The sequence below is a fragment of the Alosa alosa genome, chromosome 10 (genome assembly GCF_017589495.1).
Source record: "Alosa alosa isolate M-15738 ecotype Scorff River chromosome 10, AALO_Geno_1.1, whole genome shotgun sequence".
NCBI classification, from domain to species: Eukaryota; Metazoa; Chordata; class Actinopteri; order Clupeiformes; family Clupeidae; genus Alosa; species Alosa alosa.
In genome coordinates this window covers 11363996-11387901 of record NC_063198.1, presented here as the reverse complement: position 1 = coordinate 11387901, position 23906 = coordinate 11363996, and the positions used below count along the sequence as shown (strand labels likewise).

Sequence of the window (23906 nt, the reverse complement as noted above, 5' to 3'; positions counted from 1 at the left end):
ATGCCTAATCTCAATGGTATTTTTGGTACTGTTAGGGACCACGGGTGTTAGTCTGACATGATAATGGGACGCCTTTCTGATTGGCCCCAGAATGGTGTGTGCGTAAGAACTGATGTTTTCTAAAACAACATGAACCAACGGCTCACTATTTGGTGTGTAAACAGTAAGTCATCCACTGCTGATTTGAGCCATCTGGAAATCGTCGTGACTCGCGCACGCACACCTGCAGACACATACCACATGGTGCTAAAAGACCTCCACTAAGTTGACCTTCGCCTAAACAAGTGACCGAGGACAATGTCATGTCGGTTGTGCCGGAAGTTGTGTAATGTACTCCCACAGATCTGCTCCCAACTCCATCAGAACACGTATCTATACGCATTCGCCAACTCTTGCAGTTTTTTATCATGCTAAAAAAAAACTTAAAAAACAGCCAACGAGGTACAGTGTTCACTACCGGCTGCAATGAAAATGTTTCAATGTCCGCATACGATAATCATGTTTTGTAACAGCATTAGGCCAATGTTTGTAACAGTAACGAACATCATGCTTTGAAACAGCTGGTTAAAAAGATCGGAATTAACCACAACAGGTAACAACTGACTGTTACATTATAAGGGTAAAATAATCTAGGGTAAAATAGTCTCCTCTCACAATCTTAGGCTACTCTTTCCAGAGAAGGCTAGCCTACTCCATCCTCCCTGCGCACAAGGCATGCTCGATTATATCTGTTGAATTGTTCACCATCATATGGGCTGCATAACTGAGGCTATATTTCCTTATCAATGTAAACTACAGAACAGAAACGGACCCTTAATATCACAGTGACATTTGATATGCGTACATTTCTTATGGGGAAACAAAACTTTAGATTAATTGGATGAATGTGGAGCCTTTAACGCCTAAATAAAGACCGAAAAAGGTTCCAATATTAACAGCAAGTCATTCTCTATAATATTCATCCTTTGCTCTTATATAACTTCTGTGAATAATCTTGAAAGGCATAAGTGGTTAAGCTAAATGTGGGCTACTGCTCGTAAACCAGATTTTACTGTAGTCGCGGTAGCCTAATTGTAAGAATTAACTGACAAAAAAATAATTGTTGTATTGGCCTACATTGAAATCGAAGCCATTTGAATACGTTTCTCAACCGGCAATGTCACTTAAGCTCCATATTATGTTCATCACTGCGATATCCACATCTGCATTTGACATTTTAGAGAGGAAAAATGGATCATAGCTCGATTTCGATGCGCTGTAGCCTACTTACCGCCTGGAACAAATTATAAAACGCCTCCCGACTTCAAAGAAATTTCCAACAGGGTCGCTTTAACTGAAACAATGTAGATGCGCGGTCCGTTCGGCTGCACGTTTCGGTTCGGCTGTACGCTACTCTCGCCGCTCTCTGTCGATGTCACTCTCGCTGGGCGGAACTATCCACACATTGCAGCCAAGACATCAAGGAGGACAAGCGAAGCAGCTGCACAAATGCATGTGTACGCCCCATAGATGGAACGCCCCCATGAGGTTATCTGATCAAAAATGAACTAGGCTACTAATCTGAATCCTCGTCCTAACATTTGTTGGCAAAGGCGTACAGTACAGGCGTATAATAAGCTAGTCAGTGTTTAGTCCAGGCTTGTGCAAAATTCCAGAATTTAATTAAAACTGGCTCTTAAATTCCAATTAATTTCTTGAATTCCACTTGCATTTCAATTGAGGTAGCAAACAGGAAGCAGAATTGCAATTCGAATTGTGCACAACCCTGGTTTGGTCATATTATTAATAAAGAAAATAGCTGTCCAAAAACGTTTTGAATCAATTCATGAAGTCTAAGTGAAGAAAGAAACAAGCCATGGGTGGGTTGCACAGTTAAAATCTTAAGTTGAGTAAAAAAATAGGCTACTGTACATTTACAGGTTCTTCTCAAACAAATTATGGAAAAAGCGTAACATTTATGCATATATCTGTAGAATGTTATATCTGCATTGCATTGATGAGCTTTGATTGGCCCAGTGAGCCACGTAGTCACGTGAGCAGGAGACCCCTGTTGGTTAGTTGGCTAGCGATGTTGGAACTGATGTCATGTACTAGCTGTGCAATGTTAAATACAACTTCATAAGAAAGCCTCCGTCTGAGCTATTCTACAATATCCTCGGCTCTTTAAAGGAGAACGGTGATAAACTGAACTAATATATTACTAACCTATTAACTAACCTATAATATATTACTAACCTATTACTAACCTAGCCTATGTTCTCTTTCAGGTGAGTTAACTCGATGTTAACCAATGGCAACACGCATAGCCAACAGCACCTCATTGGCGATGGTAGACAACTATTCAATTCAATTAAAAAAAAAAAAAAAATTCTCTATGCAGGCATAGTGACATATAAGACTTAACACAACATATAAGACATAACACAACATATAAGACAGGACAAAAGAAAGAACAGGACAGACAGGAGTGTAAGGGGGGGGGGGGGTTAGTCCCAGGAGATGGAGGAGGAGGGGGCTGGGAGCATATTCAAGTTCAAAAGGCCATGTCTTGTACTAAACTGTCATCAGAGTCATGAACACAAGCTGACAACCTAGCACAAGTTGAACAGTGGCTTGTGGCGGGCGTACTTGTCGAGAGCCAACAACACAGAGCAGGCAGGGTCCTGGTGAGCTCTTAAGGAGGTGGTATAGGCCTACTCCTCCATGCATTTGCAGCGTTGAAGACGTGTGTCATTGTTGCGTGGTGACAGTTGTTGGGAGACACACAACACCCCCTGCATGCCACATTGATGATGCAATTCTTGTCATGCGCAGCGTGTGCAGGACACAGATGCAGGATTATACCAGACCTATTAGTGTCTTAGTCTGATGTAGAACTGCAGCATCATAAGTAAGTATAAGTATACTCTTTTGATCCCGTGAGGGAAATTTGGTCTCTGCATTTATCCCAATCCGTGAATTAGTGAAACACACTCAGCACACAGTGAACACACAGTGAGGTGAAGCACACACTAATCCCGGCGCAGTGAGCTGCCTGCAACAACAGCGGCGCTCGGGGAGCAGTGAGGGGTTAGGTGCCTTGCTCAAGGGCACTTCAGCTGTGCCTACTGTAGTTCCTGCATAAGACAGACTGAGGGTGTTTTACAGCAAATGACGGCATCAAAGAATGCCAGCAGGAGTCTTTGTGCCCCCCTGTGGGATTTCATGCTACATCATCTAAATCCTTTCCACTAGGGATGCAAAATATTGAATTTTAGCCGATATCCAATATGCCAATATTTACAAGCACATTTCGGCCGATTGTCGATGCCAATACAGATATATACCTCTAATTTTTATTTATTGAAAACTTTCTCCTGTACTACAATTAACCTGTTATTATGATAGGCTACTGGCTGTAGACACGGGACATTAAACACTTTTGATTCAACCCTGTATCATTTTAGAAATAGATTCCATAGGGCAGCTGTGGCCTACTGGTTAGCGCTTCGGACATGCAGACATGGGCAGTATTTCAATTATATGTATTTAAAATATGTATTTAATTACTTTAGCGTATTTTGTAATTTGTATTTTGCAGGATTGGAAAAACTCAAATGTAGTTTGTAACAAAATACTTTGAGGGATTGTATTTGAGTATTTCAACTTAAATACTTCTCAAATAAGCCAAAATGTCATCACTCAATTAAATATACTACCCGCTAAAACCATGACAATAGGCAATGCTTATCATAAAGCCAAAGGCCAGAATCTTGGTGAATCTGGTTTTAAGAATAGGCTGGGTGCCTGGAGATATCGTTTGAGCAATTCCCTGTATTCAACTGTAAAGTTGACCTAAACATTTCATTACCTTTTAGGAAGAAAGTGTGTGCTTCACCTCACTGTGTGTTCACTGTGTGCTGAGTGTGTTTCACTAATTCACGGATTGGGATAAATGCAGAGACCAAATTCCCCTCACGGGATCAAAAGAGTATATATACTTATACTTATATACTTATACTATTGTGGGTAGAATTCTTGTAAAATGAAGGGTAGGGTGTTGTGCGTAGCCTTTCACAATCATTTGAAGAACCTATGTGGAGTTGTTCATGTTCACCAAGTGCTGAGGTGAGTAGCGAGGTGTAGGGATGTGCAAAGGTGTGTGCTTGCCAGAGCGTCATGGACTGCAGGCAAAGGCAATAATTGGTCAAAATGGGCTATGTGAGCTGCATGTGGGGTCAACTAAAGGAAAACTGGGGTAGACGGAGCTACTACATTGGGGCTAAGAGAGGGGTTTTTTTTTTGGGAGAGGGGACGCCGTGAGTAACTGTCGCCATTGTAAAAGTCAGTTTCCTTAGAATGTTTTTCCCTCACATTCTGAAACACTTCAGTAGCACATCAGAGCATCAAATGCTTTAGATGTACAGTAAGTAAAATCTATATTTGAATCTATATTCTGAAGGCTTTTACAGAGAGATTTGTTTATATATTTAAAGACCACTGACAGCAATTTATGATTTATTGAATGATAAAGAGAGATATCTAAAATGGCCTCAGTAAAAACCTTTGTAGTATCTGTCAACAGAACGAAACATTCATTTTGAACTTGTCTTCATACAATGTTCAGTTTTCAGTTTTTAGAAATGTATGCAAAATAGTGCATATTTACATAGATAATGCCTCATTTGCATAACATTTCAGAAAACTTGCAATACAAAAATTACTTGTGTTTATGTAAGTAACAAACTGGGAAAGTATGGTGATAGAAGTAAACAATTTTACCCTATTCATCTGCAGTGTCTCGCCTCTGACCAATACACATATTGTTTTAATAACAATTATTAAAAACTGAGATTTTAATGTTATACAGTAAATCTATCCATCTATCTATCTATCTATCTATCTATACACCACTAAAGCTGAAACCCATGTTAAAATATTACTCTTTCAAGACTTGCAAACAGAAATTTAAGGAGACAGGGACAAATCCAGATCAGAGGTTTGAATTTATTGAGTGTGCCACTGTAGTTTGCCCAAGAAGAACTGCAAAATATTTTTTTTTCATCCAACCCAATTGTATGACATGGAACCTGCATTCTCTATACTGGTAAGAGACAATACAGACAGAAGATCTGCAGAATCACAGATTGAAATTCACTTTCAGTTTCACACCTAGGAATAGAAGGGAATCTGTTGAAGATGGATTCCTTACAGGAAACAAAGGTACTAAACTAGTCAACAAAAATCACCTGAAATGCCCTTTTAGGAGGTACTGACAGAATTAGAAATCTACTTTCAGTTTTCTGTGACAAAGCAGTTGATTTCATAGCTGTGGACCATAGGCTCATCTTCACTTATACCTGTGTTGTGAACAAGTATTAAGGTTTTCTGCACATCAATGATTCAATCCATTTTGCATTGCTAGAGCAATAAATAAAGTGAACAAACACAATTTTTCTCTAAATTATTTACAAAGGAAAACAGACTGGAAATGAACAACAGAGACAAGAAACAAACAAACAAAAAATTACAAGCAACAGACAGATCTGTTGAGTGCTTCCAACACTGTTTTTGATATACGAGATGAAAATGGAAACAGAAATGGAAGATCCATCAAGGAAACCAACTCTACAGAGAATACCTTCACAGTCTCTAAAGGGCAGATTTCACCACTCCAAATGCTTCTACATAAACATGAAGAGTTGGAGATATGATCACACAAAAATGTGATTGATTACAATAAATTATTGAGGCAAGTGGGATTAAAGTTCTGCCATGCCTTTTCAGTATAACGTATTTGAAGATGTCCCATGCTCAATCAGAACAACTCCAACATTCAGACTAGGCTCAGGTCAATCTTCTGCAAACAGTGTGCAATTGATCAGAGGCAAAGCGCTGAAATATTTTTGGGGGAGAGGAGATTTCAAAAGAAGCATGACAGCCAGCACTGCCAAATTAATCGTCCATCACAATGCAGATGCAGTTCTGGACAGTCTTTGAGAAAAAGGACAGAGGAGAATGTAAATGTTGTAGTTGGTGGAGCAAACATTCAGGTAGATTCTCATTGTTACAGCACATCAAAGATACCCAACAATCACAACCTCCTTGAGCCCTCCTCTACAAACACTGGAGTAGACTTTAGTATGGCTTTCACCAGTCCATGCTGTTTTAGAATCAGCACTTCATATAAGAAAGGAACAGTGGAGATGAGATTGGAGTATGGGCGCATTATACGTCTTAAATGAAATGTTATATCACTTTCTTTCCTTTTTCAAATGTCAGTTGTTCCTGGTTTTCATTCTTTGGTGGTGCACGCTGGCAGGTGCCATGGTGCTCTCTGGCGCCCTCAGGTGGTGCAGGAGAGGGCGATCTGCTGCACCTTGCCAAGCTCCGAGAGCAGCTCTTTGATGCGGTGCTTAAGCTGGGGAAGGCGCGTCAGAGGCTCTGGCGGCTCCAGCTCGCCCGTGTAGTCCAGACAGCTCTCAAGCACTGCACAGGAGGAAAACGGCCAATTTAGAAACACAAACGTAGGCCTACTCTTACACACACACACCTACATCAACATACACACACACATATTCATTCACACACACACGTAAGCAAAAGCATTTCAATTCTTCAATTAATACATACAATAAAACACTAGTGTGCATAATCATTCCACACATGCCACAAGGAGAGATTAGATGCTCTGCAAATGAGAGCATCTGATCTTAATTTACAGAAACTAATTACAAGACTAACACAAACAGTAAATAACACAAATATATTGACTGATTTGTAATGCATAATCCAAATGAGCTAAAGGCAGAGGTAAGCAACCCTAGATTTGTATTGCAGAGCAGAAGGGTTCACTGCATCCAAGCCTGACTAATTAAAGGGAACAGATTTGCAAGACTTCTGTCAGCATTTTGTCTGGCCTTAATTACAAGCTGACAGGAGCGTTAACCAAAACCGTGCTAATGCAATGCCCAAGGCAACGGCTGTCTATAGTGAAGGGCCTTGTGCTGACTGCATATCCACCTTGCATACAAGTTAAGGCTGTCTTTAAAGCTAGTGGTCCATAAGAATCTGCAGTGTGGTTGCCAAAACACTTGGATCGCTAGGGGAGTGTCTGATATGTTCAAACTGACTATTAAGATGGTTTGATTGATTGGTCTTGGTCTAAGCTCACACACTGACTCATTTTACTTCCATCAGATTTCTAGTTGGGCTCTCTAGTTGGAGTCGCTCACCCCTCCCACTCATGTTTCGTTTTTGTTTGAGGGACAGGCTGTCCCCACTTTCTTTGTTTCCAGTTTTTGGAGCCTGGGCTGCCTACAGTGACTGGACTGGAGTACAGTGTACTCACGGAATAGGCAGCTAGCAGATCGTTAGGAGAGGATTGTTGAATGTGAAACATTTTATGGGCTTGAAATCGCGTACGATCGCTGACTGCACCTTTAATACTTAGTGCCTGACTTTCAAATGAAGTCTGTAAAGCTGCCACAAAAGAATCACGACTAAGCAAAGGTCTAAATATAAATAGGACTACGGGGACTCACTGTCCAGCTCCCTCTCGATGAAGTCCATGCGGTGGCACACCTCGTCCTGCACAGACTCAATGTGGTCCAGCAGGTTGGCCTGCCATTGCTGCTGCTGGGCGCTGTTGCTGTTGTTGGTGGTGGTGGTGGTGGTGATGGTGCTATGGCCGCTGGGATACTCATCCTCTTCCTCCTGCTTCACCTTTACCTCAGGGCCCCACGGCCCACAGTCAGACTCCTAATACATACACAAACACATAACATTTAATAAAGGTAAACATAGAAGATAAACATGTCTTAACATAAACATAAATCAGGCAATAATCACACATGTACACACAACGTGTGCAAAGATGTGCACCTACAGAAGGTCCCACACAGGAGGATTGGGGCAAAAAAAACCCCCGCAAATACTGGGCAGAATGTGTTTTTTTTTTTTTTTTTAAATAGCAGCTCTCCAGCAAACATCACTGTCTTGTACTTGCCTGGTCTGACCGCTGTCTGGCGTGGGGCCTCTGCGTGTCATAGGCGTGCAGATCTGCGTCCATGTAGGAGCCGCCCCTCTTCTCCACCACCAGCGCCCGTGGCTTCTGGTAGCAGTGCTCGCTGCTGATGTACGAGATGAAGGCGTCCTGAAACCGCGAGCTGAGCGGTGACGAACACGACGAGGACACGGACGACGACATGGATGACGATGAGGTCGACTGCGCTCGGCGCTGGACCTCGCCCCCGTAGGTCATGTCCAGGTCCTCCTCCTTCTTGATGGCCTTGGCTGCCGGCCGCCATGGCTGGCACCACAGGCGGAGGTCTGGGTGGGTCTGACTCCTGTGTGAGAGAGGGACAGATGGCATTGACTCTGCATCCAAAGCCTCTCAGTGTCTGCTCGCCTATTCAAGGCAAGTAGTGCCCTCCTCTCTGTGAGGGAGCTAGCCTAACAATACATCTGGTCCATGGAGAACACAATACCGAGAGGCTCCTTCAGTATTGTGATGCCGCATGCAAGAACTCAAGGACTTAGATAACCTGGAATAACAATAGAAGGACGCCTGGTTGCTTTAAATGGGTTCTCAGGCCTGAGTAAAAACAGGCAGAAAATGATGTCTCAGGAAGCCTCTGGAGTATATTTAGAAAGCGTCATCACCATTTTCAGATTGCAGAACATTAAATATAGCGAGGAGGCATTAAATCACTGTATTTGCGCTATATTTAGAAACCCTTTCGGGACATGAAAAAGCCTGTCTGCAATCTATTTAAGAACTGAGCTGGATTCGCACATCAGATGTTTCATTCACTTCCATTTCCTGTCCGATATGGTATTTAGGGCCTGTGTACTACATGCAGTTTTCACCCCAAAAACATTTCCCATCAATTTCTCTTGTGGAAATGTGAAATCTCTCTGGCACTCATTTCTTCTCTCTTGCCTGGCAACTAAAAAATGCAATCTCTTCTACATGCAATGACCACCGAGCAGTTTCTACAGGGATGGATGGATGGATAGATCACAGAACAAAGCTTGTATAGAGTCGTTGCTTGATGACTGTTTCCAAGCCAGCATCCTAGAATGCTTTTGACCAGAGGGTGGCGCTGTACTCACTGCAGAACGCTGATCTTGAGCTGCAGGCCGTTGAGCACCTCCAGGACTTGCTGCACGTCTCCTAGGAGCTGGTGCGTGGTGGTGATCTTGCGGGCGTTCTGATGTGAGTAGTTCTCCTTCAGGAAAGACAGGCCGTACATGTGGCCACTGCTCAGCCACTCGCGGTCGTACCAGTACCGCAGGCTCTGTCTCTGGCCTACACAGACACACACACACACACACACACAGAGATAAATGTAAACACAGAAGGAGAGGGAGAGTGAACGCGCGAGTGAACACGCAAGAGATAAATAAAAACCCACCAGCTGAACTAAAGGCAAACTATCCACCGTGAGACACAGGAAAGTGTAATTCCCTCTAATATGCAACTCAAGGCCGATTAATACGAGACCGGCTTAGTTATGCTGCAGATTAAGGCCCGGCAGAGCCTGAATTTCTCCATCAGTCTCCGTGCGAGAGCAGAAAGGCCTGCTGTTTGGTGCTGAACCCAGCCCGGGAGGACCTCAGAGTGGGGGAGACTGGGTGGGCAGTCTTGGCAGATGTAGCAGGTGTATCTGTGTGGGATGTGGAGCTGTGTGTATCTGTGTGGGATGTGGAGCTGTGTGTATCTGTGTGGGATGTGGAGCTGTGTGTATCTGTGCGGGATGTGGAGCTGTGTGTATTTGTTTTTGTTTTTTTAAAGTATATTTGTTTGGCCTTTTTATGCCTTTTAATTATAGTGACAGTGGAAAGTGACAGGAAGTGAATGGGAGAGAGAGCAGGGGTGGGATCCGGAAAGGACCACGGGGCGGGAATCGAACCCGGGTCGCCGGCGTACGGTGCAGGTGCCCCAGTCAGTTGCGCCACAACTGGGGCCGAGCTGTGTGTATTTGTGTGTGATGTGGAGCTATGTGCATCCGTGTGTGATGTGGAGCTGTGTGTATCTGTGTGGGATGTGGAGCTGTGTGTATCTGTGTGTGATGTGGAGCTGTGTGTATCTGTGTGTGATGTGGAGCTGTGTGTATCTGTGTGTGATGTGGAGCTGTGTGTATCTGTGTGTGATGTGGAGCTGTGTGTATCTGTGTGTGATGTGGAGCTGTGTGTATTTGTGTGGGATGTGGAGCTGTGTGTTGCAGGCTGGGGTGGAGCAGAAATGAATGCCACCGACTGACAATTGTTTGACCTGGGTTAGATTCCTGAACCCGCCATTGCTTTGGATAAAAGCGTCTGCTAAATATCGGGTCAACTTTGACTTCATGAGGGTGGGCGTGGGTGCTGACTGGGTTGTTTACCGGGTGGGTATATTTGTCTGGGACGCTGAGCTGTGTATTGCAGGCAGGGTGGTGCTTACCTGGTGGGTCTCTGCAGATGTAGCAGGTGTACTTGTCTGGGACGTTGTCTTCCAGGAGGCCCATGCAGGTGCCATGTTGCCAGCACAGACACTCCTCACACTGGAGAGCAGGAGACACAGGGGTTAGCGCCAGGACATTTTTCTGTCAGAAATGTTTGCATCTGACCCCTTGTAATACTATATATATATATATATATATATATATATATATATATATATATATATATATATATATATATATATATATATATTTCCAAATCTTTAACCCTCTAAACGGCCATGTCGCAATATTGCGACAAGCGTCATTACTGAATAAAACAGACGATAGACCCGAGTACAGTGTCAAATCTCATTTGTACTCTTGACCACTAGTTGGCAGACACCCAGAGCTTCGATTCAAGCTCAACCTTTTTTTGTTCAAAGTTTTCAGGAAGCACGCGAGAAACTCACGAGAAACACGCGAAGAAGACGTGCATTTCCTCCATAACGCGGAAGCAATGCGGACCATAGTTTTGCACAAATTGAAGCAAAAATACACCAAATGTTCCAAAAAAAAATATTCACGTGGGATGAAGTCTTGGATCTGTTATTCACCTTTTCTGATTTTGAAGGAGAATATCTGCCTTTTGGAGAATATGATTGATCGTCTATTGACTGATAGTGACGGTGCGTCTGAATGGAGGTGCGTCTTTGCGACAGTGACCACTAAGCATACCATGCTTATTTCGACCCTCTGCCCAACATAGCTGGAGGTGCCAGTGGCAATAGTGATGATTGTGTCCGTAATGGACGTGGTATAGACAGCAGCGGTTGTAAAAATAGGGCTCTGAAGAACTACAAAGTCACCCGCGATAGGAACTGATTTGACCAGGCTACTTTATTGTATAGTAGCATAGGGTTTGTGATTATAGTAATAGTTTACTATTGTTGGTTTACACATGTGACTGTTTTCCTGTTTATTTGTTATGTGGGTGAAATGACAAAAAAAGAAAGTAAAACTGCTCAAATATGTTCAACATCTAGTATTTACTGAAATGTGCATAATTCACGGTGGTTACCATCCAGTGACGTCATAATATGCGAATTAGATGAGTAAATTTACCCCCTTCATAAACTTTTGTTAATACTCAATGATTTTCACATTTACAGTAGGACTTTATCTCTGACCACTTGCAAGCCATGGCCTTTTGAAATTTTGATGTAAAAATCCAATTTATTATTTTTAAACCCTGGCGGCTAAAGGGTTCATGGTCCGTGGCTGAATTATGGCACTGTAAGCCCTGAAGACATCATAAGTCTCTCAAACACACACACAGCTTTGTTTTTTGGACATGAAAACATGCCCACTTAATAATCATTCAATAACAAATCAGCCACTACTCAGTCCATCTATAGACAGACTACTGTGGTGCTGTGGGCTCAAGTCTTCATAAACAACGGTCATTAAAGTTAGGACAACAATGGTGGGACTTGGCAAAGTTGGAAACAGTATATACGGTACTTATACTGAGACCCAAATGGACACAGAAACTCTGGTGTTCAAGGACAGAGGTGGTGGTTCTCCCTAGGTAAAGTGGTGTGTGGACTGTGGTGACCCCACAGTAGTCATCAAGCAGGGTCTTCTCATTCACCTGGATCATGAAGTCGTTGTCCTCTTCCGCCTCGCACACACAACGCACAATCTCCGAGCCTCGCGTTCCCGTGGCAGCGGAGTCGTCGCTCAGGAAAGGGTCTGTGACGCCGCACTCCGCCTCTTCCTCGCTCCACCCACAGCTGTCTGTGGACCAATCCGTCGCGTAGTCCTCGTCTACAGAGGGCAGAGATAGATAGGCAGAGACCGGGAAATCACTTTGACCAATTACAACTGACGATTTATCTAAAACCAAGGATTGGAATCTGAGATCACTGAAATGGGACCTTGAGTCTACGTTCTATTCTAGCTCACAGCCTCACATTCGTGACAAATCACACAATGCACAGCTCAATAAGGGAAAGCATAGGAAGCTGCAAGGAAGCTAAGACCTGACACCATGGAAACAAGACCTGTTCTCATGCATTCCATGCCATGTTATTCTTAAACTGATGATACACAACGTAACTTTATGAGCAGTGTTGCTGGGCAATGTTCCTGAGTATTGTTGTTCTGGCATGCTCCCATTAATATTGGACAGCAACTGTTTTTCTGGAAAGTCACCAGTAGGCAAATTTATCATCATCCAATCAGAACACATGGGACCTGTTATATGGTTGCCCAGCAACACAGCTAAAAAAAATCTGGCACATATATTATCAGCTTCAGCTTACTGAGGAATCATTACAGTCCTTCGCCAGAGAGGAATAATAATAATAATAATAAAAAAAACTTTAAGACAATAATGTTTGAGAGCAGGTCTGTATCTGAATGATGCCAAGCCTGGAAAGAGAAACATGTCAGTAATACAAAGACACAAAACACCCAAACAAACGCACACCCACACAAACGCACGCAGGTACCCACCATCTACACGACTTGGCTGTGTGTGGAAGAGTCCGGGCCTGCTGGCGTACGCCTCGGGCTTGTGACTGAGTGCGGGGGGGAATTTGTGGGACAAGCCCAATTTGGAGGAGGAGTGCTGCTGGAATACTGAGATGTCAATGTTCTCCTCACTACCTTTGAAATCTGGCCACAACGGTGGAAACGAGTGGAGGGGAGAGGGGGGGGGGAGGGGAGAAAGCAGACGCAAAGCAACAGATTACTTGTAAAAACAAAACAAAAAATACTAAAACGTAAATCAGAAATCAGTTGACATTTTTGCATCCATGACATTCAGGCAAACAAACAGGGGTGGGGGGGGTGGGGGCGACGACAAAGCAGCTCAGCGAGGCTAAGGAGGCATCAGGGCAGAGGTTCCGAGACGCCCAGAAGAGAAGAGACATGCAGTCCTGTCAATCACGACGGAGTCATGGCCGACCAACTTCAAACAGCAATTCTCACAGATCATGTCAAGACCTTGTTTCCAGAACATAGGCCTTACTAAGCTAAAGTCAAGGTATGGGTAAAACACTCCCTTGAAAACATAGCTTCCTAATACTGACCATCTCTATACGTGGTTCATTATTTCAGAGTGTCGCATCAAGATGCATATTGTTATGCATATGGATTAAGCCTGTGACAGCATATAGATTAAAACAGCTGTATATTTGCTGTATATTTGCATTGTCTTAAAGGAGAAAGGCGATTTTTCACATAGATCTCAGTTTCTCGAGGACACGAATACTGTCGAAAAACCCCCGAAAACAATCGTTTTTTCCTTGCTCGAGTTGCTGCAGCCAACAGCTAAAGTAGCCAGGCAGCTACAGAGTTACAGTCTAGGGGCATGAACATGGGGGCTATGTGAAAAATCGCCGGATTTCTCCTTTAAAAGGAAAGAGTTTCCCTGATTAGAGAAAAACATGAACTATCTATATCTGCGATGTCCAACTGAAATTCTGTTTGTATGTGCGAGGCATAGTGTTTAGCGCAGTCCCTGAGCAATGTTGTTTTGGCTCAGACTTTGGAAACCAACTTGAGCATCATCCTTTCATCCTCCTCTCTCCCTACCATTACCCGTGCTTTTTACAAAACAAAACAAAATAACAGACTTTGTGGGAAAATTGCTGTTTGGTTTTAAGCTTTAAATCTGCTGAGTGAGTCCCTCGACTGCAGAATTCCCCAGTAGTCAGAGTGAGCATCAGACTAATCGAAGGCTGGTTTGGCTCCGAGACTCAAAGCAGAAACAAGCTGCAGTGCAGACTGTGGATATGGCCTGAGGCGGTTTTTTCTTAACCAGGCAGTGTTTTTTTTCTTACCAGACTTAGACCTCTTCTTCTTTTTCTTCTTCTTCAGTTTAATGCGGAGGAAATCCTTTGGTTTCTTGTCTTTCGGCTTCTCTCGTTCTTTGAGGCATACTGCTCAGAGGAATGTTTTTTTCAGGAATTAGAGGTTTTTAAATCTCCACAAGACTATATTACTGTTCTCTGGTTTGGTGAGGAGTCTGTCAAATGGATAAAATCTAGCAGAACTCAGAAGAGTACAACATTCTACAACCATCCTACAACAAGAGACAAACATGCCAGTTTCCATTTCTTCCATGGAAGTCTACTTGCAAGAACACATTTTTCTATGTGTTATATAGCTTTACCTCGGTCTCTAAAGGACCATCCAGTGATTGTCAACGAAAGTAGCCATTTTGTATCTCAATACTCCAAACAAACAGGGCTGCATACCTTCCCTTTAGCAAACCCTCAAAAGTCCCACCATCCAAATGCATGCCCATAAGCGCTTTGCATAAGAAACATGACTGATAAAAAGGTTACCAACAAGAATCTGCTTATCATGACTGTAATAGTTCTCTACTGTCAAACTATCTTTTTTCCACCATGTTTACAGAACCTGCACTGTTCAAAAAGAGTGCAATTTCATGTTCACATAGTATATGGTAGATATATTGATAGTTGATGTATGTAAATATGAGGAAGAATATTCTATTAAGTGCTCTGAAGTGCTCAGAAGCATCACCACACACACACACACTTACCTATGTCTATAGGGCTCCTGTCCCTGTCTCGATCTGTGTTTGTGTGGATATTCCTCTCCAGCAGGTTCTCCTTGCTCTTCTCCTTCAGTGAGGGCCTTTGTTGATGATATTGATGCTGCTGCTGTAGCTGAAGCTGAATGTCGACTATAGGGGGCGCTGATGTGCGCCTTTTCTCCCCAAACAGCACCCCAGCCTTGGCATCTGATCTGGGAGACGTGGGGGTCCGGCTAGGACTATGCTGAGAAGAGTCTAAATGTACACACATACACACACACACATTCATGTAACAAACACCTTCTCCGTTCACACCTTTCATTTTACGTTTCATTTTCATTCGGTGCATGTGCATATGATTAGATTTTGATTAGATCAATACAACTCATTAAGCATCATTAATGAAAGCAACACTTGATGGTATACAATTAACATCCATATGTGGGTGTGTGTATGTGCATATGACTGTATGCAACATTTTGCATGCATTCATGTGCCTGCAAAGATGGCTCTTGTCCAACTGGCACTCACGCATTGAAGCAGAGATGGTGCGCCTCCGCTTGGGGCTGTCCCTCGGAACGGGGGCCGCCTGCTTCTCCCCGGCCTGCTTGGGGCCACCCGTGCTGGGGCTGAGCTCGCCCTCCAGGGGCTTCTCTTCGCCGTGGTAGTACTTCATGTGGTAGTGCAGCAGCTTGGCCTTGCGGAAGGACTTGGTGCAGCCCGGCACGCTGCACTTGAAGGCGTTGTGGTCCAGGTTGATGGAGAGGACAGGGGGCGGCTGGTTCTTCACCACCCTGTACACTGAGGGGACAGATGGGACATGCAGACGGGTTAAGAATGAGAATAAGAGAGAGAGAGAGAGAGAGAGAGAGAGAGAGAGAGAGAGAGAGAGAGAGAGAGAGAGAGAGAGAGAGAGAGAGAGAGAAAGAGAGAGAGAAATAAACTGTTTCTTTCTCTTTCACAGCACAGAGGGGGCCTTTCAACAGGGATTTACTCACATGGCTCTCTGCTGAATCTGTTGGGGTTGTGGAAGCCCTGCTTCCTTACAGCTGAGAGAAAGAAAAACATCACAAAACCATTAAAGATCAGGCATTCATCACACAACAGAAATAATAACAAACAAAAAATACTAAAACAATTATTATAATCAATCTATACCTATGCTATATATTGAAGTATCTATCTATAAATTACAGGAACGTCATTCGCATATCTCTCGAATCGTTTGTACGACTGATTTCAAACTTGGCAGGTGTCTTGCTACGGACACGATGATGCATCATTCCACAAAATGGTTTGCTTTTCTATCAGGAAGTTATTCAATAAGCTTATCAATAAACATACAGCTTAAACTAAAAACAGCTGACGCTTATGTCATTTTAATCTGTAAAAATGTCACATGCAGCTATGCCTAAATTATGCTTACTGCACATTAATTATAGGCTAATATATCATAATATAATATTCAGTATTCATTATTGAATGCTTAGCTGGAATGATGCCCCCCCCACCCCCTACAGGAATGGCATGTTTGAACGGGCACTGCACTAGTACTAGGCTATATAATATCTTCACTTCACATGGATTTTAAAACTGCTTTAGGAACTTTAGGCTGCCAGTTTGTACAGCCCTTTAAGATTTCAAAATACTGATATGACATTTTGATGTTGACAGCATTCCGTGCATAGGGTACTGGGCAGTGCACACTGCACGGAACTACACAGATACATTTAACCTAAAATGAGCTATTGCATAATCACAAAGTAGGTGGGAGGCAAAAACAATTGTTGTTACATTCTTCAACCAGCAGAGGGCAGAGATAAGGCAATGACACCAACAAGCCAGCTTACGGAATCAAATCCCCATGTTCTGTCTCTATCTGGTATGGAGCAAACACATACATGTACCATAGGTCAGTGGTTTTTGAACTGTGGGGCGCAACCCCTGAACATAGGACGGGTCACAAAATGATTTCCTCTCTGAATTGAATGTATATTTGCTGCTTGTCTTGCTTCTTGTTGCCAATAATAAATAAGATACCACCCTCCCCCATTTCGTTAGGTATTAGCTTCTACTTTCCATTTTATGCCGTAATTAACAGTTGAGGGAGTTTGGCACTGTCAACTCTGTGGGTTGGGAGAGAAGGAGGTCATGAGACTTGGCCAATATTGTTTTGTGCAGGACAAAAAGTTGAAGAACCACAGCTGTAGGGACAGCCATTTTAGATACACTTCTCACTCACTTTAACCACTTAAATGAACAGGCTAACAATGGACACTAGACCAGCTCTTGAGTATGGTGTCCACTTATACAAAACCCTGCAAATTTTTCCCCCTCCAATGAATAAGTGGCACATATGACCTTGTTTACTAAATAGCTGATCCACACACTAACAGCTCAACATGAAACCAGTATCGCTTTTACTTACGTTTAACAGGCGGTGTGGGCACCTCACATTGGCCCTCAGCCTTCTGGACCTCTGTGTTATTGGACGGCTGAGCTGGAGTCGTTTCGGTCGGAGCAGACACTGGTGCGGTTAGCAGGTTTTGATTGGATGTCTCAGTGTGGGTAGTTCCATTGTGCAGACCATGTTCTAGAAAAATAAATAAAACACAATGTAGATAGAACTCATATTACAATGACACACCATCATCAGAGCTGGTGACCTTCAAAGCTGAGAAATGATTCTCATTGGCTGGGCAAGAGGTACTGACTAAAAACAACGGAGGACATACCCGAGTGGTTGTCAGCTTTGCTCTTTTTTGAGGGGCAAGCTTGCTCCACGGACACTCGCCTCTTCCCGAGACTTGATCCATTCCCATCCTCCTTTCCTGAGCCAGAATCTGAAAAGCACAGACTCGGCTTCAGATATGATGGGGAACCATGTACTTGTACCTACATGCACTGATCATGATATCGTGCACTGACAGCATATCTCTCACTACAGTTTCTAAAATGCCATGTACTTCGCATAGGCCTTAAGATACAGTAACAGTAGAATCATCTCCTCTGGGTGTCTTTCTATGGACGTGTCTCTTCCTGCGAGCGTGCTGTACAGATGCACCCACCTGCTGCCCCTGGTTCTCTCGTCTCCTCTGCGTGACCCTCTTCCTTCGACTCCGGCCCTCCATCTCCACCGCCTCCTCCTCCATGATGACTGGACGCCTCAGCTACGCCATTGCTCTCCGCTGACCCCTTCTGGTCAGTCTCTCCATTAGTCTTCATACCTTCATTCCCGATAGCTAAGCGAGTATTACTCCCCTCCTCTTCCTCCATCTCGGGCTTCCTCTCCTCGTCCCTCAGGCTAACGGACAGGAGTTCTACTCCAGCACACTCCGGTCCCTCCCGCTCCTCCTGGTGCCAGTGACCTTCATCCTCGTCTTCCTCCTCGTCCGTGTTGCTCTCTCCGTCCTGGTCAGATGAGCTGGGCCTGCTCCTCTTCCCCTTCAGGGCTCTGTGCTCCGGTGGCTTCCTCTCCCTCCCGCTATGGTTCTTCCTGTCCGATGACCGCTCTCGGGTTCTGTCCATCACCCGCGGCTTGCCCTTGTATCTACCCTTTATCGGGAGAAAAAAGAAATAAGACTATGAACTCTGGCTTGACAAAAAATAAAAACATATTTAAAATAAAGTAATATTTAAAATAAACTTACTGATCTTGTGTAGGGTTTGACATGGATTCCTTTCACTGTCTGTACAACATTGTCGTAAAACTTTACGGTATAGGATGCTAGGGAAAATAGATGAGATGGATAGAAGGAATGATTATGGATCTGCATTTGCACATCTTTTGAAATTCAGAAACTATAGTTCATCTGGCAATACACTGCTGATTTCTGTTTAAAAAAAATAAAATAAATAAAAATAAATAATCACACACCATCTTTGTTGACAGCCAAGACAGTTGCAGGGTAGAAGCGACAATCTGACCAGCTGGCCAACACTTTGTCGTTCACACGAAAGCCCTGAAACAATCAGAATAATCCAGTATTAGGATCGCAGAACTAGTCCTAGTCTGGGAAGCTGCAGTGTATCCTGCTTCTGGTCACCACTAAACCACAACCACAATGTTACACAATGGCGCTAGAAAGGATCTCATGACAGTGGATGTTATACGTATGAGTCATTCCCGGGGGTGAATCCTGTTTTCAAACAAAATTGCTTACATGAGGGAATTTGATCGAGAGAATACAATTCAAAAAGTTCACATCATCATCATGATCATACTTTCACATCTGTCCGATCACAATGACAGAGGTTCATTATTATTATTATTATTATTATTATTATTATTATTATTATTATTGCCATCACTCTTATTATTATCGTTATTATTTTCATTATCAATAATTTAAATATTTTTTAACCTTGCTTTCACAGAGAATACAGGATTCCAGAGAGGCAGGGTGCTCTTCTCCATTTACGTGGGGAACCAATAGAATATGGAGAAAAAAAACCTTGCCTCTAGACCTACGGAATGAGTAGAGGGAAGCTGATTGGGTTTGGCTCTCACAGGGGTGGGGCCTTCGTCCAGCAGTCCCTCCCGCCTCAGCTGGATGCGCTCCACCGGCCGCAGGTACGGACTGGCCCAGTCGAACCACTCGTCGTAGCGGTGGCTCCACTGCCGGTAGTGAATCAAGACCTTCTCGTCATCGTAGTCGATCTTCTCGATGCTGGCGGCGTACCTGCCAAAGAGAGGACGCAAGGAGAGAGATTTTTTTTTTTCTGGTGAAAGAATAACCACATGTGTGGCTTGACTGCCACGCAAAGGTCAAACCTAAATGGCAACTTGTTCCGAATAGGATCTGGTTAGAATTTAGCTAATCGGAGGTAGATGAAGGCCAGATCACATCCTGACTCGGCAGCTATGTAGCTAGGTAGGTAGGTATATCTCATTCATGCAATGTTTCTAGGTCAATCTGCACAATGGTACAAACTCCAGCCAAATAAGTGGAATGATCAGCGAACATCTAATATTAGCTACATATTTAATATGTGAAATATATATAGTTATTAATGCATTATCTTATTTGAAGGTTGTCTTGTATATCAGAACTGTCTCCCTGTAGCACATCTACTGTACGTGCCTGATGGACATCAGGCTCCACATGTTTTTTTTCCCAGCCTCTGACCACTGTCAGAGCAGTATTTCAAACAATAAATCCTGAACAACTCGAGGAAGAGAGGTAGGTTAAGCTACTGCAAGACTCACCAGTTCTTTAGGCTGTCTCTAGCCTCCAGTTGCGCTCCCACCTCAAAGGTGATGCCGCGTCTGTTGGGGGGCGTTTTGTTCATGCTGCTTCCCTCCACCTATATGCGGTGGAGTCATGGAGACAGTTACCCAGGCAACACAGCACCAGTAAACACAGATGTCAGTTAAGGGAAAAATCATCATCATAATCATCATCCATAATTGGTGCCATCCATTCAACTATGTATGTAATGAGTACAACAGTGTTTCTCAAAGTGTGGACCGGTGACCGGTGGTGGTCCGCAAGCTATCCCAAGTGGTCCGCAAGTAGGTAAAATATAATTTACATGAGTTGTTTGCAATATTGACCCAAGTTGTATGTAAATCCAAACAGTTTTGCAACGCCTGCTATGTAAGCTATGCCAGTTTAAAACATATGAACCCTCTGACACAATAAGCAAGGTGGTTCAGTGAGTAGGCCTATTGTGTAATATACTGTTGAAGTAGGTGTTTTTTTTAGCTAGGTGGTCCGTGATTTGTTTTTTTTATTATTATTGGTTAAGTGGTCCTTGGTCTGAAAAAGTTTGAACAACACTGCATTAAATAAGATGTAAACCTTCAGTTTTGACATTACCTTAAAACATGTAAAGTATAGGCTACCAGCATTTTAGCGTTATTAAAAAAAGGCTAATTTCATTTTGACTCTTGAGTTAGTTTCAATGAACTGCACGTAGGCTACTGTATCTGATAACACTGTAAGATTCGGATCACTAATTCTGAAGCCAGCTGAGGTGCATGACATCTTACATGATAATTTCTATGGTAAGGCGATTACACCAATTAGCCTACTACAGCTCAACAAAAACGAGGCCACCATTGCGGTCTCTTCACACAGAATGCGTGGGTGGTGGCCGGCTAACTGACAGGCTGTTAATGTACCACAACACTAGCTATGCTGTGTAAGGCATTGAGTATCCTTGAGTAAGGCATTCTAGGGATGAACAATCGAATCCACAACATTCACGGTGCACAAAGATGCAGACCACTTACTTACAAACCTCAAAACAGCGTATCAAAACAATTGGCAAGAAATAAAGTCCATATCGCCTACATTAAGCAACTATGATTAGCCTTCTTTGCAAGCTAGTATTTTATTTAATAAGCATGTGCAAGGTGGTTCTAGTCTGACACGGACAAGGGGATGGATGAAATCAGGAAGAACAAAGGAGAAACAGAAGTCTGCAAAAGGATTGAAAATATTAAGACAACGAGGAAACAAACAGACCTACAATAGCTAACGACGTCATTATCTAATTCACGTTGCTGCCACAACAAAAACTCACCTTCAGTTGATTTTTTTGTACAGTTCGCTGGCCCTTGAAAGGAAAAAAACGCCGGACAACCACGTGTTTTATCGCAAGGGGTAACTCCACTTGGCCCACCCCTAGTAGGAAACAATGGCGAAAGGAAGGAATTGCCTGAACGCTACAGTGTCTATTATGCAACCGATCATAAAACAAGCGTCCATGACACGAAAATATAATAAATAGATTGATACAAGTACCCGATATACATGATAATGCAATAAATGTATCACCGTGCTTCCGTTAGCTTGTTACAACGACGGCGTGATAGCTAGTGACGCAAATGGCGCGCAACTGAGATCACTTTTGTTTATGAACTGAAAGGAGGGCGAGACGAGTTCGCCTGTATGCGTATGGGTGTGATACGTCTGACCTAAGGTATTTGACTTGCCGTTTATGGAGCACAACAGACCACGTCAATATACTAATCATGATACAAATAGCTCTCATTTTAAATAATTTGGTTTATTCCACAGGACATAAAACAAACAGAATTGTTTTGCATCCGGCGTAATGCTATCTGCACGAAAACAACTCAGAACACTTCAATTTCACTGCTAGCTATAATCACTAAATATATTATGATGTTGAACATTGATAATTAAGGTGTATTCGGTGGCAAGTATGCTAAATCATTCAGCTCATGGTGTGTGTATTGTCCACTCTTTGTTGTTTTTGATCTAGCTGGGGTTACAGATTCACTAGACATCTTCTGTTGGTTGTCACTCAAAATTGCAAGCAAGGCCTTTCTTTTCCCTTCCCAGGTCTGCAGTCACTCAGTCAGTTAATACAGGAGAATGCAGAGCAACCAACTTGTCCGAACTGACCTGGATTCTGCCTGCACTGTGTTGACAGGAACCATGACATGGGTGATTGCAAAAAGCATGCTAAGACAGGAAATACCTCAGAAGAGAAACATGCTAGGCCTTTCTTTCGAAATACACACGTTAATAATAATAATAAAAAACAATTTGGCATTTAGGCTAAAGAACTGATAGTTATGTTAGGGGGAGGAACCGTTAACCCAACCATGCATAGCCTATACCATTTAAATTGTTTTATAATGTTGGATAAATTGTAGACATTGAGAAATCAATTACCTTGCTGTTTTATCCCCATACAAATCTGAGGTTGATGATACTGATTGTTCTTGATATGCGGAACAGAAACACGTTTCCTTGAGCTCTACACACGCAGTTCAATTTCGCACTGAATTCGAGCCACACTACCGGTGTGGTGGTATACAGAGCTGGGCTCTTTGCGCATGCGCACAAAACAATAATTTGCATCTTTACCTGGTCTTTTCAGAAATCCCGCTCCAAAGTGTAATGTGTGGAATCAGAGACGATAAAATAAGTGTAGTAAATTTGTCGAATCAAAAAGGAAATTACATTCTATATGGTCCCAAGCACTTTCTTTATTTTTCAGACATGTTGCTTGCATAAAGGATAGGGGTTTTGTGTCTAGTGTCAATTTGCTGACATCAGAAGTGTACTGAGACACCCCCGCGTCAAGAAAGCAACACAGACCAGAAGACTTCATGATTAGCCAATTGTGTCCAAAGTAATGGGTGGGTAATTGCCTTGGATAACCTGAAGTCACTGGGTGAAATTATAAATTTTGAGATATGGATATGATATAATAATAATATATATCATATACATATATCATAATATATATATATATATATATATATATATATATATATATATATATATATATATATATATATAGGGATGTAATGGAGGCTAACCGCAAGTAAACAGTTTACCCATCTCTGAACTAGTTTATCCACCTCTTATAGAGTTTATTCACCTCTCAAAAGAGTTTATTCATCAATTGCAACTTTTAACATTTAAAAATCTGTAAAACACTGTTATCCACATTCACGATATGTACACTCATCAACACTCTAGGAACCATTTAATACCACTGGTATCGTTATAAAAATTGGACAATAACCTCCACCATCGTCAAACATGTTCTGAATGCCTTTTTAAAAAATCCGATACCGCATGGCGCTGTCCATCTTACCGTGATGACAGAATTCTACCCACCTCTTATTTTACCACTACACCCCTGTATATTCATATATACATGAATAAATCTATATATAATTTAGAGGCAATACAGTCTAAACATTAGTGCTGTTGCGTTAGGCATTCAGTATACAGTTGAATTGGCCAATTAATTATGACCATTTTTTAAAATTAATTTAATCAAACTCTTCTGAATGTTTGCTTTAGAGGCAAGCATAAGGCACCATTAGACGCAGTTTCATACATGGCCGAATGTGATCAACACGGTTGATCATGGCCGGTGATAGAGGCAAAGGTTAACTTTCAAGAAGTCAGTATGTGTTTTCTCCACGAGAGGGC

The 23906-nt window shown here is 42.7% G+C and overlaps 2 protein-coding genes across 8 annotated transcripts in view; both read right to left on the bottom strand.

Moving 5' to 3' along the window:
- The window catches only part of ndrg3a (ndrg family member 3a), a 47985-nt gene extending 46534 nt beyond the window's left edge, over nucleotides 1-1451 (bottom strand). For both annotated transcript variants that reach the window (XM_048255197.1, XM_048255198.1), the window contains exon 1: nucleotides 1271-1451. The gene's annotated coding sequence lies outside the window, so the exon portion shown is untranslated. The remainder of the gene's footprint in view (nucleotides 1-1270) is intronic.
- Nucleotides 1452-4966: 3515 nt separating this feature from the next.
- On the bottom strand, nucleotides 4967-22781 carry phf20a (PHD finger protein 20, a). Of its 6 annotated transcripts, none has more exons than XM_048254780.1 (19): nucleotides 22629-22781; nucleotides 20186-20283; nucleotides 19436-19658; nucleotides 18854-18938; nucleotides 18627-18703; nucleotides 18045-18531; nucleotides 17712-17819; nucleotides 17405-17569; nucleotides 15975-16025; nucleotides 15508-15777; nucleotides 14983-15231; nucleotides 14255-14353; nucleotides 12924-13085; nucleotides 12058-12233; nucleotides 10427-10526; nucleotides 9097-9292; nucleotides 7988-8327; nucleotides 7524-7740; nucleotides 4967-6468 (listed from the first exon to the last, which is right to left on the bottom strand). In XM_048254780.1, exons 2-19 carry the CDS (start codon nucleotides 20266-20268, stop codon nucleotides 6326-6328), a joined length of 3231 nt encoding a protein of 1076 aa, XP_048110737.1. In that variant the 5' UTR covers nucleotides 20269-20283; nucleotides 22629-22781; the 3' UTR covers nucleotides 4967-6325. The 6 variants fall into 6 exon arrangements, with proteins under 6 accessions (XP_048110737.1, XP_048110739.1, XP_048110740.1 ...); XM_048254782.1 differs by having other exon boundaries at nucleotides 19448-19658; XM_048254783.1 differs by having other exon boundaries at nucleotides 19487-19658.
- Between the last annotated feature and the right edge of the window lie 1125 nt (nucleotides 22782-23906).